The following is a 14,142-nucleotide window of genomic DNA, read 5'->3' on the forward strand; positions in this document are numbered from 1 at the left end:
TGTATTACATTACCTAGTGAAGTCAAAGAGGTGCAAATTCCACAGCTACCGGTGCTAACCCGGACATGGTCCCTGCAGAAGCTCTTCTCTGCCAATCAGGGGACATGAGCCAGGACGTTCATTGCAGCAATGGGATTGTAGTAACAAAGAGCCAGAAGCAATCCAAATATTCATTATGGGGAAATGGATGAATTGTAATGAATTTATTCCATGGAAAGGAATGAATTATAATTGTAATTGTCAACGTGGCTGAATTTCTGGATCACGACATTGAGCTAATAAGGCAAGTTGCAGAGGAATCTATCAGATATGATCCTATGCACGTAGAGCTGTACAGACTAAATGATACATTCACGTGTATGATCACAAAGATGAGATAGCCATGAAAATAAATTCAGGATAGTGGTCACATCTGGTTGGGGAGATAGAATCAGGGGGGAGAGGGACTCCCCTGGTGGCACAGAGGTTAAGAATCCTCCTGCCAATGCAGGGAACATGGGTTCAATCCCTGGTCCAGGAAGATCCCACATGCCATGGAGCAACTAAGCCTGTGCACCACAACTGCTGAAGCCCGCATGCTTTAGGGCCTGTGTGCCGCAACTACTGAGCCCACGTGCTGCAGCTACTGAAGCCTGTGTACCTAGAGCCCATGCTTCGCAGTAAGAGACGCCACCGCAATGAGAAGCCCGCGCACTGCAACGAAGAGTAGCCCCCGCTCGCCACAACTAGAGAAAGCCCGCTCGCCACAACTAGAGAAAGCCCGCGCGCAACAACGAAGACCCAACGCAGCCAAAAAAAAGCTGAAAAAAGAATCAGAGGAGAGATAACCAGGGCCCTTTTTTGGTTTGATTATGTATTTATTTATTTTTATTGAGGTATAATTGACATTTTTAAAATTGAGATGCATTTGACATATGCTCAGGGGCCCTTTAAAGCACTAATAGCTTTATCTTTCTTAAGCTGGTGCTGGGTATGCAGGTGTTATTTCATTATTCTTTATACCTTATAAACTTTATAAATATTCCTTTCCCTGTGTTTGATATGTGATGTATTTTTAACTGAACATGTGGAAGAATGGTGTGGCAGGGAGAAGGAAAGATGACGCTGCCCTGGGCACACTGAGTTTTCGTCCCCTGCCTTCCTCACCGTTTTGCCACGTGCATCAGGCCCAACATGGCCCCATCTGATTGGTCTCCTTTGCTTCCCACTCTTTGTCTTGCTACCTCTTGTTTGCTTCCTGTAGATCAGTGTTTCTCTAGCTTTCTTTTTTTTTTTTTCATTATTTCTCCCCCAGGAGCATTTTTAGCTGTTTTTCCCCAATTGTCACTTCCTCTTTATGACATTTTAATACCACAGATGTACTGTCTGTTTATGTACTGTGTACCTGCCTGTGCTTTATGCATAGAGGAAGGTTTTCTTGTCTGCAAGAACCAATTCCCCCCCTTCCCTTGGAGTAGATACAGCTCCAGTAGACAGTGCAAGATGTAGATTCACCCTCTGCTCGTGAGCGGATATTCCTCCCTCTTTCCAAATTTCCTCCGTTTTCAGCTCCTATTTTGCACCTACCACCATCAGAAATCTACCTAGGATAGGATATAGAGGTTCCTCGGGTTAATTTGCTTGTAACTTTGAGTTGTCTCTTCCTGTTAGGAGTCCACATTCAGGGTGGCTAAGAGCTCCTGGCTGAAACCCGGCTTTGTCGCTTTTTAGTGATGCAGTCTTAAGCCAGTTAATTAACATCTTGAAGCCTTTCTCCTCATTTGCACAACAGGGACGGTACCGCTTGCTTCCTGGGGTAGTGGTGAGAGTCCGATGGTTTTCAAGGTTGTGCTGGCATACGATGACAGCCAAGTAAGAGGCGGCTGCTGCTGGGGTCCGCTGGCCTTTGCTGTGCGCCGTGACTGCGGTCTGTGTGTGCTCCTGGGAGCAGTTCCCTCTGTGGTGTTCAAAAAGGAGGCGACTGTCAGAAATGCTGAAACCCCAGAGGGCAGAGGCTGTCTGTCCAGCCATACCTACCTTCCTCTCCTGCATGTCTTTCTCTGACCCTGTTTCAAGCTTGAGCTGGGCTGTGGGAGAAAGGATGGGGAGACACAGTCCCTCCCCCAGGAGCTGAGTGAGAAGTGACAGAGGAAACCAAGTCCTGGGAGGAGTGGGCCACATCTGCCTGGGGGTGTCAGGGAAGGCCCCCGAGGAGGTGGCTTGCGAGCTGTGCCTTGAAGGGACTGGAATCATCTGCTTATTTCAGCTTCCTGCATCTCATTACCAGGCATGGGTGGATAGGTGGACTTGTCTTTTTATCTGCAGAGCACATCTTATCCAAACTCAGTAGGAGGTTTTGTTTGCATTTTTCTTGGAATGTGGCAGAGTTCGCACTGAGCCGTGTGTGTGTGTGTGTGTGTGTGTGTGGTCTTCCATCTCTTTGTGACCACAGGTTTGATTTGTGCAACAGCTGGTGGGCAGGGTTCTGGTCGGGCTGGGGCACAGTGTGCTCTTTGAGTCCGCTTGGTCCTTATGTAAGCATGAACCACAACTTTGGCCCCATTAGTTCCATGCTTTCACCACCTGGACTGAGTGTTCCAGATGGCCTTAATTTGGGTGGATGTTTTTGATACTTATTCAGGGTGGAAGATTTGGGTTGCAGTTGTCTGTTGTTTCCCCATGCTCGGGGGCATCATGAACTGTGGACGATGCTGTGCAGAGGGTTAGGCGTTATCACTTCTTGCGGTTACAACCCTTGGACCCTGAAGGATGCTTCCCGCCTTCATCTACTATCTGATCCCGTCTCTGCCTTTGTGGCCCTACCTCCTCCCAGAGAGAGGCAAAGAAGAGTTTATTTTCAAAAGTGGGATTTTCTTTTTCTTCCTTTTTTTTTTTTTTTTTTTTTGCCATGACAAGTAATAAAACTTTCCACTAAGCTCCTCGGCCAAGGTTAAACACCTTTTCTCTGGGTAGGGCTCTCTCTGGGATTTGGCAAGACTACATCGCGGGCAGTGCCCTGGGAGGGAGCGGAGGCTGAGTAACGGCTCTGAGATTTGGCTCCGGGTTTGTTACGATTGGAACGTATGTGGGGTGTGTCAGACAGTGGCCTCCTTTCTTGAACACCGTCACCACCTGAGATGTTGCGTCCCCTGCCCTTAGAACCAAAAATACCCCTGTGCAAACTTTCTGAGAAGGCTGACCGCGCGGGGGGCCGAGGCTGGGTGCTGCTGCTGACCGCAGGGTGCGTTCTCACCTGACCTCTGACTGGCAGCACCTGCGCTACTAGCGCTGGGCCCCGGCTGGCTGAGCTCATTGGCCGCAGGCTGAAAAGCGTGGTCCCATGGCGCTGGCTGAGACAAGTAAACTAACCTCTGGAAGGCCGTGGTGAACAGGCGCTCCCTTCCAGCGTTATTATTGAAACCACACACCTGATAGGAATCTCATGCATTAATGGTTTTCCTGGAATCAGACTCTTCCACCTCCATCACTGCATCTCTAAGGAGGGATGAAATTGGCTTTATTTGGGCCCACTGGCCTTTACTCCCAGGAAAAGGAGGCTAGAATGCTGTTGTGTGGACTCTGGGATGGTTTTGGTTATTTTCCCTTTCTGTTTGTGTGGTGATACACACACACACACACACACACACACACACACATATATATTTTGTTTTTCAGTAGCAGCTGCAGTTGATTATGTAGTATGTAATAAACTATGCCCCCCCACTGAGTGGTTTCTGGGCAGATGTACAAAAAGAATTAATACACAGCAAAGTCTGGTCCAGTTGCCAGCAGGAGTCTTCACCAAGCCTTTGCACTTTGGTTCCTCCCTACAGAGGTGAGCTAATGAGGGGAACCACTCAGGCACATCATGTTATCACTCAGCATCCACAGCACAGAACAAGCTGAAGCAGAAGGGAAGAAGAGATGGTGTGAGGGGGGCATGGCCAGCCAGCTCTTCCTGTGGCTGGGTCCTGGCTCCCTATGAGGAAGATTTGAAGAATATAGATTTGCAAAAGAAAAGGCCACAAGTCCATGGTCATTTCTCAGGGGTGCTGATTTCAGCCTTTGAAACACGCCAGCTGAATTTGTTGATCTCTCGGAAGCCTTCCCTGGGGTGACAGGAATCAGGTTCTATCAAAGAGTCTGCTTTCAAAGGTTGGTGCCTGTACCCTATCAGTTGTGCACTATTTGAGGCTTCCCCCAACACAAGATTGTAAGAGATCCCTGTGAGTGAAAACAGGCAGTAGGCAGTGAGATGTGAAATAACACCTTTTTATCCTATCTGCATTGGCAAAGCAGTCTGTTCATAAGGGGTTAGGTGTACAAGCAGAGACTTTGGAAATCAGTAGGTTTTCACATTAGTGACTAAAAAGCCCAAAATGTTGGTGCTGATTTCTTGTTCTTAGTCATAACTGCCAGGTTAAATCCCAATACCTGGGGAAGCGTATCCATCTATCCATCCACCCATCCATCCCCCCATCTATCCATCCAACTATTCTAACCATTCATTTATCCAGTGTTTATGAAACACTTGCTATATGCTAGGTACCATGTAAGATGCTTACATTATTGTATTATGAACAAGACAGGATATTAATTTGTTAAGGGAGCCTATCAAAAAGAGGGACAGTTATGCCCTGTTTTGAGAAGTGGTTCAGTATAAACACAAGGAACAATGGGAGCAGAGGGCAAGTCTGCCTACCCCATTCAGTCTGGCCTAATTCCATCTGAAAGGCCATAGTATTTAGTCTGGCTTTATCTCAACTGCCACGAAAACAGAGTACAGTTTCTTTCTTATTGTTTGTTAAACTTTTAAAAGTTTCTCCTCTTCCCCTGCCTTCCTTTTTGTCTCCTATCAGGAACTGAAGAACCTGGAATAAAGAGAGTTAAGGGGGTCAGGATAGTTCTGATGGGCTGGCATCTTGTGCCCCAGCGAAGTTCACTCAGTCCATCTTACTGATGCAAGGTTCAGGTTGCTCACACTTTGATACTCTTTAAAAGAGCGTGATAAATGCAAGTTAAAGCCACAGTGGGATACCCCTGTCCAACTACCAGAGTTGATCAGGTAAAAAATAGTAACAACACCAAATGCTGGTGAGGATGCAGCATTTGGATCCCTTGTATGTTGCTGGTGGAAATGTAAAATGGCCCCTCTGGGAAACTGTTGGGCAGTTTTTATAGAGCTCTAAACATGCAACTACCATGCAGCCCAGCAAGCTCACTCTTGGGCATTTATCCTAGAGAAATGAAAACATATTTACATAAAAACCTGTACACGTATGTTCATTTCAGTTTTATTCATAATAGCCCCAAGCTGGAAAACAGCCCAGATGTCCTTCAACAGGTGAATGGTTAAAGAAACTGTGGTCCATCCACACCATGGAAACTACACAGCAATAAAAAGGGGGCAGTCCTTTGATACCTGTCACAACTTGGGTGGATTTCAGGGAATTATGCTGAGTGAAAAAAAGCCAGTCCTGGGACTTCCCTGGTGGCGCAGTGGTTAAGAATCCGCCTGCCAGTGCAGGGGACACGGGTTTGAGCCCTGGTCCGGGAAGATCCCACATGCCGCGGAGCAACTAAGCCCGTGCGCCACAACTACTGAGCCTGAGCTCTAGAGCCCGTGAGCCACAACTACTGAGCCCGTGCGCCTAGAGCCCGTGCTCCGCAACAAAAGAAGCCACCGCAATGAGAAGCCCACGCACTGCGACGAAGAGTAGCCCCCGCTCGCCACAACTAGAGAAAGCCTGCACCCAGCAACGAAAACCCAACACAGCCAAAAAATAAAAAACAAGGAAATTTATTAAAAAAAAAAAAAAGCCAGTCCTAAAGGTTACATACTGTATGACTTTTGAAATGACAAAATTTTAGAAACGGAGAGGATATTAGTGGTTTCCAGGGATTAAGGATGTGGGGTAAAGGAAGCAGGAAAAAGGTGGGTGTGGTTATAAAAGGGCAATGCAAGAGATGCTTGGGGTGATGGAGCTGTTCAGTATCTTTACTGTGGTGGACACTGAACCTATATGTGATAAAGCGTTTTATGTGATAAAACCGTATAGAACTAAAACACACATGCACACACACGAGTACAGGTAAAACTGGGGAAACCTGAATGTCTGTGGATTGTTGCAATGTCACCATCCTGGTTGTGATATATTCTGGTTTTGCAAAATGTTACCATAGGGGGAAATTGGGTAAAGTGTCCATGGGATCTCTCTGTGTTATTTCTTATAACTGCAGGTGAATCTACAACTGTCTCAATAAAAATCTCAATTAAAAAAAAAGCATCATATAAAAGTAATACTTGATTAGAATTTGAATCTCTAAATTAGAAACATCACAGCCCAACATTAAATTAAGATTGTTTTATGTGTACATGTTACTTGATCAACATGACTCTTTGTGCCTCATTTCAAGTGAACAGCAGTTTCCAATCATAATCGTCATTTGAACCTCTTAAATGAATTGGGCTATTCTGACTTTTAGGCAGATCTTTAATCAATTAATTAAAATTAATTAATTAAAATTAACTAATTGATTTTAATTAATTAATTATATTGGCTGCGCTGCCCGGCTTGTGGGATCTTAGTTCCCCGACCAGGGATTGAACCCAGGCTCTCAGCAGTGAAAGCACGGAGTCCTAACCACTGGACTGCCAGGGAATTCCCTAGGCAGATTTTTAAATCTTGAACTTGACATAGATTATGTCTGTGACCAAAACTGTGCGTATCTGCCCAGATTGCCCTGAGAACTTGCAGAAAAAGTTTTTAAAGCCCTTCTAGTGATGAATCAGAAGTATTGTTTTGGAATAAAACATAACACACTTTCTTTTTTGGTTTTGAAAAGTTAAAAGATTCCTGGCATATTTGATGTCAGAGGCTCAATATCTGATATTTAAGCATTTTTGCTAAAGAGGTGGACACAAGTTTGATAAATTAAATACATAAGCACTTTTGGAGTAGAAATAGGTGGGACAGGGCTGTCTTTAGGCCTTTGCATATGAAAATGGTCTTTGAAACACTTGGGCAAAGCCCTCCTCCTCCTCAGAGCAGCAGACCTTCTATGCTGCTGCCTGCACTGCTAGGCAGTGTCACATTTCTACTTCTCGCCCTCTCTGCCCTGCTTCTTGCTGGTCTAGGCGTGTGTGTGTGTGTGTGTGTGTGTGTGTGTGTGTGTGTGTGTGTGTGTGTGTGGTAGGGGGGGATAGCGGTTGGAGGAGGTGTGCCCTAAGGGCTGCATTGATAGTGGGGGACTGTTCCTCTGATGCCAGTCAGAGAACAAGGCATGGAAGACTAATCATGCTGTATCAGCATCTTAGTGGTGTTTTCAAGGATGGGATTCCAATTGCATTCACTTTATAGAATGAAAAAAATCAATATGTTAGTCGGGTTCTAATTTATGTTTTAAAATAGGTGATTATTTTTTGCACTGTTCACATCTTTCCCTTTTTATCACCTGCTCGCTGTGAATGTGTATAGCGGAGTTGTCTTTGCCCATTGGGGAGGATTAGTGGGTAATAGAAGGGATGGCAGAGAATATGAGGTTCACGTGGGTGCATTTTCTGTGATGTCTTAGAGAAAATTAGACGTTGTCTGCCTGTACTCTTTGGCAGGAGGAAGATGGTGAGGGATGAGAGTATAGGACAACCTTGTGTGCCCCCATGGTATCATTTGTGAGCACAGGTAAATTCATCAGAGAATCTCTGGAGCAGATGGGGTTTGCACAGCACTATTAAGTAGTTCCTGAAGGTTCCTCCAACTTTTTCAAGTTGAAGCAGCTTAAGTCTGTGGTTAAGTTCCCAAATGAATCCCAACAAACAGGCTTTTTCCAAGTGGATCAAATAGCACTCAATAAAAATGTAGCTGTGTATGTGTATATGTATGTAGCCATGCACACATGGAAAAAGATTCCAAGTGGTAAATGCTGTAGATCAAGTTGAAAAAGACACCCCTTCCCTTTTTTCGTTCATAAGAACTACTTCTTAAAATAGTCTCTGGTGACCTTGTTCCTTATAATTGAACTCTGTCCAGAGGTGAGTGCTTGGGGGAAAGTTTGAAGCAAATTTATGTGGCTGTTAAATGTGGGTAGTAGGATGGAAAAATAGTAAAAATGAACTGCAGATTTCTCTGATTTTCTTGGAACTTCAAAGTGGCTGACCTAGTCCCTCATTTAAAATGTTCTCTCTTAGGCTGGAGTATAAGTTTGGTAAGGAATTGTACTAAGACAGTATTTTGGGAGAGTTAGCACTGAAGGATGGGGTTTACAGTGTGCAGTCCACATCTGTCTTTCCCTTAAAGAAGTCTTGTTTTCACAGGAAGACCTAATTTCAAGCAGCCCCTACTTTTCAACTCAGTGTATTCCTGGAAATCCTATTTTTGAATGCTCACCAAAAAGCCACATCATATTTTCCTATAGGAATAATAACTAGTATTTGCCTTGTCCTTCCTGTGTATGCAGACACCGTTGTAAGCATTTTACATGCATTAACTTACTTAATCCTCACGACAACCTCATTAAGTAGATACTGTTATTATCCTAATTTTATATCTGAGAAAACCGAGGCACAGAGAGATTAAGTAAGTTGCCGAGGGTCACACAGCTAGTTAATGGGGATACCAGGATTTATTTAGGCAGTTGAACTTCAAAGCTTGAGTAATTACACCACTAAGATATGTTGCCTCTCAAACAATGTTAAAACATTATTGTGGTTTTTTAAGTAAGGATTTACCGGCCAGATATGACCAAGAGTATATTGTAAAAGCAAAGACATGTTAATTTATCTGTTTAGTTATTCAGTGTCAATAACTATAAAACTTGATAATGAAATAGAAAAATTCTCTCCTAAAATGGGAATAAATGTATTAATTGGATTGACTATGCAAAGGCCTCAATATCACTGAAAGCAGGTAAGCTATACTTTTTCTGTGACACAAACTTGACTGTAAATAATATGCTAATGAAATAAAAATGTAATTAGAGATTTACTTGTAAGTCTCTGGTTTAAACTTTAGAAAGCCTTTTGTGGTTTGGATGGTCCAGTTTTCTCAGTAAGACTCCCGAGAAATGTGCACCAATATTTTATCTTGCCTTCGTTTGGCAGAATAGTGTACGCAGGGGCTAGTGTGCCAGGTTGGCAGCTTTTCCAACTGTCTTCAGGCTACCATAATGTCTGCTGAAAGTCAGCCATAAATCTTATTGTTGTGGGATCCAGTGGTCTGGGTGGTTTTGGCTGAAGGCAGGAAAGTGGCTCCTTTCTCTGGGTGGATCTGGTGGAGTTCTGGGGACCTGGAGGTAGGCAGCCATCACTCTGGGGTTAATGTGGAAAGTCCCTCTGAATCCTCTTTGTCTGTGTTACACTAAATCCCCAGGCCAGTGAGAACAGTTTGGTTAACGGGTCACAAGACATTACCCTCTTTTATGTAGAACCTTCAATAGCAATGCCTGTTAACTTACCCTTCTCTTTTTTCTTCCTTCCCCCCTGTTCCCCCCCACCCCCCATGTCTTTCTCACTGGGTCCCTCCCTGTCTGCAGCACAAACCCTGGATCCTCACAGCCTATGGGATGTGGGCCTGCTGGTGTGTGCTGGGGACCCAAGGCACAGCCATGGTTCTTATTCACACCACCATCTCCTTCTGTGTTGCCCAGTTCCGGTCGCTGTTCCTGTCATGGCTGTGTTCTCTCTTCCTGCTCTCTACACTGAGGCTTCAAGATGTGGAGGAAGTTAAGGTAAGAGTCTCCGTTTTACCACAGGGAAGGAGAAGGCCCCTTTGGCAATGCCTTTATCCAGGTAGATGCCTTTGTTTTCAGACAAGAGTCAATTGAAGAACTGTGGTGGTGCTCCCTCTAGTGGCCACAGGGGGTCGATGCATGTGAACCCTGGTGTTGCATTCTGCAGTCTTTTTTATCTGACTATGTCTTAGTCCTTGGAGGTTGCCCAGCGCTGACCTTGTACCTTTTCTCCCAGTTTGGGCAGGCATGGATGGTGCCAGATGTCACAAGAACAAAGGGGGAAAAAAAGCAATAATCCCCTATGCATTTAATAAAACAGTCATCTGTAGAGTGCTGCACGGTTTATAGGGAACTCTCACACTCCTTATCTCATCAGAAGCCCACGATAGTCCCTGAACAGATAAGGCAGGTATTTTCCTTGCACAGAACATCTTGGGAAGCTTTTGATATTCTTTCTTTAGTCATGTGGAACTGGGCTTCCCGTGGTGTCTTTATTTTTGTTCATTCATTCGTTCACCTTTTCATTGATTTAAGTGATGGCACTTAGAATTGGTGAGCCCTGGATCTGCACAGTCATGGCAAAGAATGCGACGGGAAGGATGAGCCAGTGGTTTTCTAGTCTCTTCTATTCACTGTCTCTCCTGCTCTTGAAACTGGAGGCGGTGTTTAACCTCTGAGTCTTAATTTCATCATTTGGAAAATGGAGGTAATAGCTGCTCTGCCTTCCTCATGGAGTTGTTCTAAGGATCCAACAAGATAATACGTGTTAAGCAATTTTGTAAAAATGGTAGCATTTTGAAAATTCAAGAATTCTTGCTGTTGTTAGGCTACCTTAATTTTTCTTCACTCTTACCAATGGACTGGAGCGAATACTTCAAGCACTTGTCTCAAAACGTGGACTTAAGAGAAAAAGTAGGGTATCATAGCGTCTCTCTCCTAACAAAGATACGTAACTTCCCAGAATGATTAAACTAGGTGATCACTTAAATAAGTGTGCTTAAAAATAGATTTGCGATAAAAATAAAAACAAATTCACACCTAACTTTTGGGGGACCTGGCAAATGTTCAAAGACGGTCTCCAGTTGTAATTATCCTTTAATTGGTGACTGTTAGCATCAGTTATGGGTGTTGGTGGTAAATAAGTATTCCATTTGTTATGTAAGCTGGTGGTGTGAAAAATATTGCTGAAGGGGAGAGAGCAAATGACCAGAAACTAGTTGCCCTGGGTTTCCATACTTTCACACATGCAGTTTTCTTGGTTTTTCTTGGTGGCTGCTGAAGTCCTGGACGTGGAATAGAAACTCTGTTCGGTACTTAGTTTTTCAGTGTAAAGCCTTAAAAGACCCTCATGGATCAAGTGAACAACTCTTTCCTTTGTCCCAATTTTATTTCTTGTATCTATTTCCATAACCTGTTTTCTCATTAAAAAAGCAATACATATGTATTATAGAAAATATGGAAAATATAGAAAAATATAAGGATTATAAAATGATCCATAATTTTATTCCCCCAATATTAAGATTTTACCACATTTGCTCTTAGTCTTTTGTTCCATACCTAATTTTGTACGTGCTTGTTATTATTTCATGCTGTGTTGTAATTATACTTTTACATACCTATCTCCGGTATGAGAATTTAGGTACACTGAGGGCAGGGACTATTTCTTTTGACGATGTTTCTCTAAAACTTATTTGGAAAATAGTCTTCAACTACATGTGGAGCCAAATTAATGATAGAAGAACAGAAGGAAAGATACGCTGAACACATAAATCCCACGTGACATTTCCAGATACACCCCATTTTATTGCACTTTGCGGATATTACATTTTTTTTAACAAATTGAAGGTTTGTGGCAACCCTGTGTTGTCAGATGATCAACAGCATTGTTTCTTTTTTTCAGCGATAAAGTATTTTTAAATTAAGGTATGTTCTTTGTCTTTTTAGACATAATGCTGTTGCACAGTTTAATAGACTACAGTATAGCATAAACATAACTTTTATGTGCACTGGGAAAGCAAAAATATTGTGTGACTCATTTTATTGCAGTGTTCGCTTTAATGCGGTGGTCTGGAACTGAACCTGCAGTACCCTGAGGTCTGCCTGTATAAGTCTCTCTTTGTCTTTAGAGTTGTTGAAGGAGCTGTTAGAGTACCCACTGGATGTAGCTGATCTCCATGCTGTCCGCTGGTGTATCTGACAGATGCATATCTGGGAAAACCTTCACTCTGTGTTGCATCAGGCTTAATGCGAAGCTTCTGGCTGATGTTAGGGACACCCTCCTGCCCGTTGCTCATTAATTGCTTGTTCTGATGATCGATGATGTTTACCTGCTGTTCAGTGCTTCTCGACTCCCTGGACGGGACAGCTGCTCTGCCCGTGGAAGAGATCTCCTTCCTGGGAGACTGGATGACGTCCCTCCTTGACACTCAAGGTTGTTGTCTCCTTGTGACTTTGCAGAGAGGGTGGTACCAGACGGAAAATGAGTACTACTTGCTGCAGTTCACACTGACCGTTCGCTGCCTGTACTACACCAGCTTCAGCCTGGAGCTCTGCTGGCAGCAGCCGCCGGCTGAGCGCACATTCTGCTTCTTTCCCTGGATGGTGGCCTATGTCTTCTACTACCCAGTCTTCCACAACGGGCCCATCCTCAGCTTCCCGGAGTTCATCGCACAGGTGAGAGCCTTTCGGGGATTGGATGGGTGTTTCTGCAGATGATGCTTCTGTCTTTGCTGCTGTGGTCATCCGTGAGTCTTTTCATACAGGGGCGCCCACAAGTTTAGAACACACATTATTGTCATGATTTCTGATCATAAATGAAATACTTCGGGGAAATAAGCCTTCAAAATAAAGGTCAGCATATCTCTTGTGCATGTTGGTTGTAGGAGCTCCCACCTGGATTCTCTGTGGACTGTGGCAGCCAGAAATAATAACTGGGCACAGCCAGGAACTTGGGGGTAGGCATCCCCTGCAGGGCAGTCCCAGAGAAAGAAAACTGGCTTCTCATGGTATTACTTGCAAAGTGGAAGGAGAAACTGGCTGAGCTCTTAGCTGGCAAATAATAGGTGCCCTTTTATTTTCACAAACTGCTTCTGAAATAGCTCTGCCGTGGCCTGGGAATTGTTCAGGGCGATCTGGATGGGATGACAGAGTGGAGTTGAAGAGGGTTTGAAAGCAATGGTGTGTTTTCGGGTCTGGGTGCCTGTTTCTGCCCAGGATCTCGCCTGCCTACTTCTGGACAGCAGCCTTGTCTGGACAGCGGCCTTGTCTGAAGCTCATGGGAAGCCACCTTCGTCATTGCCACCTCACTTTTCCTCCTAGTTCGGATTTTTTTCCTCATTCCACAGCTAGCCTCGTGGAACACGTGTACTAAGTTAATTCACCTAAAGTGTGAGTAATCAATTGATGATCCCTAAAAACAGTGTTTCTCAAAGGACATTCCTGCCTCCCTCCCCCCAACAAAACAGTCCCCATGGAGGTGAGAACAATAACACGTATGCACACACAGTGCACACATGAGCAAGCACACACACGTACACATGTGCACACACACTGGGGCCTGGACACGTAGTTCGAAGAGCAGGGCCAGCAGCAGTGTTTGACATTTCCGGAGGGCAACCCGAAAGGTGCCCCCTGCACAAATAGGAGGGTTCTTAGAAATCCCTTATTTTGTCTTAAAAATTTCACTGAGTTACACATTGTACTCAGAAGTATATTTCTGCATTATAATAATAACTTAATGTTTAAAAATTGCCAGTTAAATCATTGAATGTTTTCCCCTCTGCAAATCTTTAAGTGAAATTGATATTCTGGGCAGATGTATGTTTAGTATGTGGTTTCTCATACCTCAGTTTGGGTTACCTAAGATCGTTCTTTTGCCATGAAGGAATTTAAAATCTGTGTTTGAAAATCATGGTTAAAATTGTTGTGTAAAAGAAAGAGGTGGTTTAGTGATGACAGCTGATCTTCTAACTCAGAGATTCTCAAAGTGTGGTCCCTGGACCAGCAGCTACAGTATCACCTGGGAAGTTATCAGAAATGCACATTCTCAGGCCCCACCCCAGACCTAATGAATCAGGAACCGGGGGGCAGGGCCCAGCAGCGTGGTCCTGATGCTGTTAGAGGTAGAGAACCACTATCCGAAGTTCTTAGAAGAGCAGGGGGTGGGGTGAGGGTGGGGTAGATCCAAGGTAGGGTGGGTTCAGGTCCTCCGAATTTTGTCTTCTTTACAACCTCCTTGCCACTGTAAGTTTTTAATTCTAACATTGCAGTCAATAACTTTTGGACTAAACATCCACAAGCACACCCCCACCCCTCTCTTGAAGGCAGATAATTCTCAGAGAAACATAGACTAAACCCATTAAGAGGAAACAAATTGGGACTTCCCTGGTGGCGCAGTGGTTAAGAATCCGCCTGCCAGTGCAGGGGACACGAGTT

The 14,142-nt window shown here is 44.3% G+C and overlaps 1 protein-coding gene across 12 annotated transcripts in view; it reads left to right on the forward strand.

The window, feature by feature from the left end:
* The window catches only part of HHAT (hedgehog acyltransferase), a 516,536-nt gene that overhangs the window by 78,177 nt on the left and 424,217 nt on the right, over nt 1-14,142 (forward strand). For 11 of the 12 annotated variants that reach the window (XM_082464282.1, XM_082464276.1, XM_082464277.1 and 8 more), the window contains 2 exons: nt 9,511-9,705; nt 12,166-12,381. In XM_082464282.1, the coding sequence (XP_082320408.1) occupies nt 9,511-9,705; nt 12,166-12,381 (411 nt within the window). The remainder of the gene's footprint in view (nt 1-9,510; nt 9,706-12,165; nt 12,382-14,142) is intronic. The other variant, XM_082464278.1, reaches the window with a different exon arrangement.

Source organism: Balaenoptera physalus (assembly GCF_965194825.1).
Source record: "Balaenoptera physalus genome assembly, chromosome: 1".
NCBI classification, from domain to species: domain Eukaryota; kingdom Metazoa; phylum Chordata; class Mammalia; order Artiodactyla; family Balaenopteridae; genus Balaenoptera; species Balaenoptera physalus.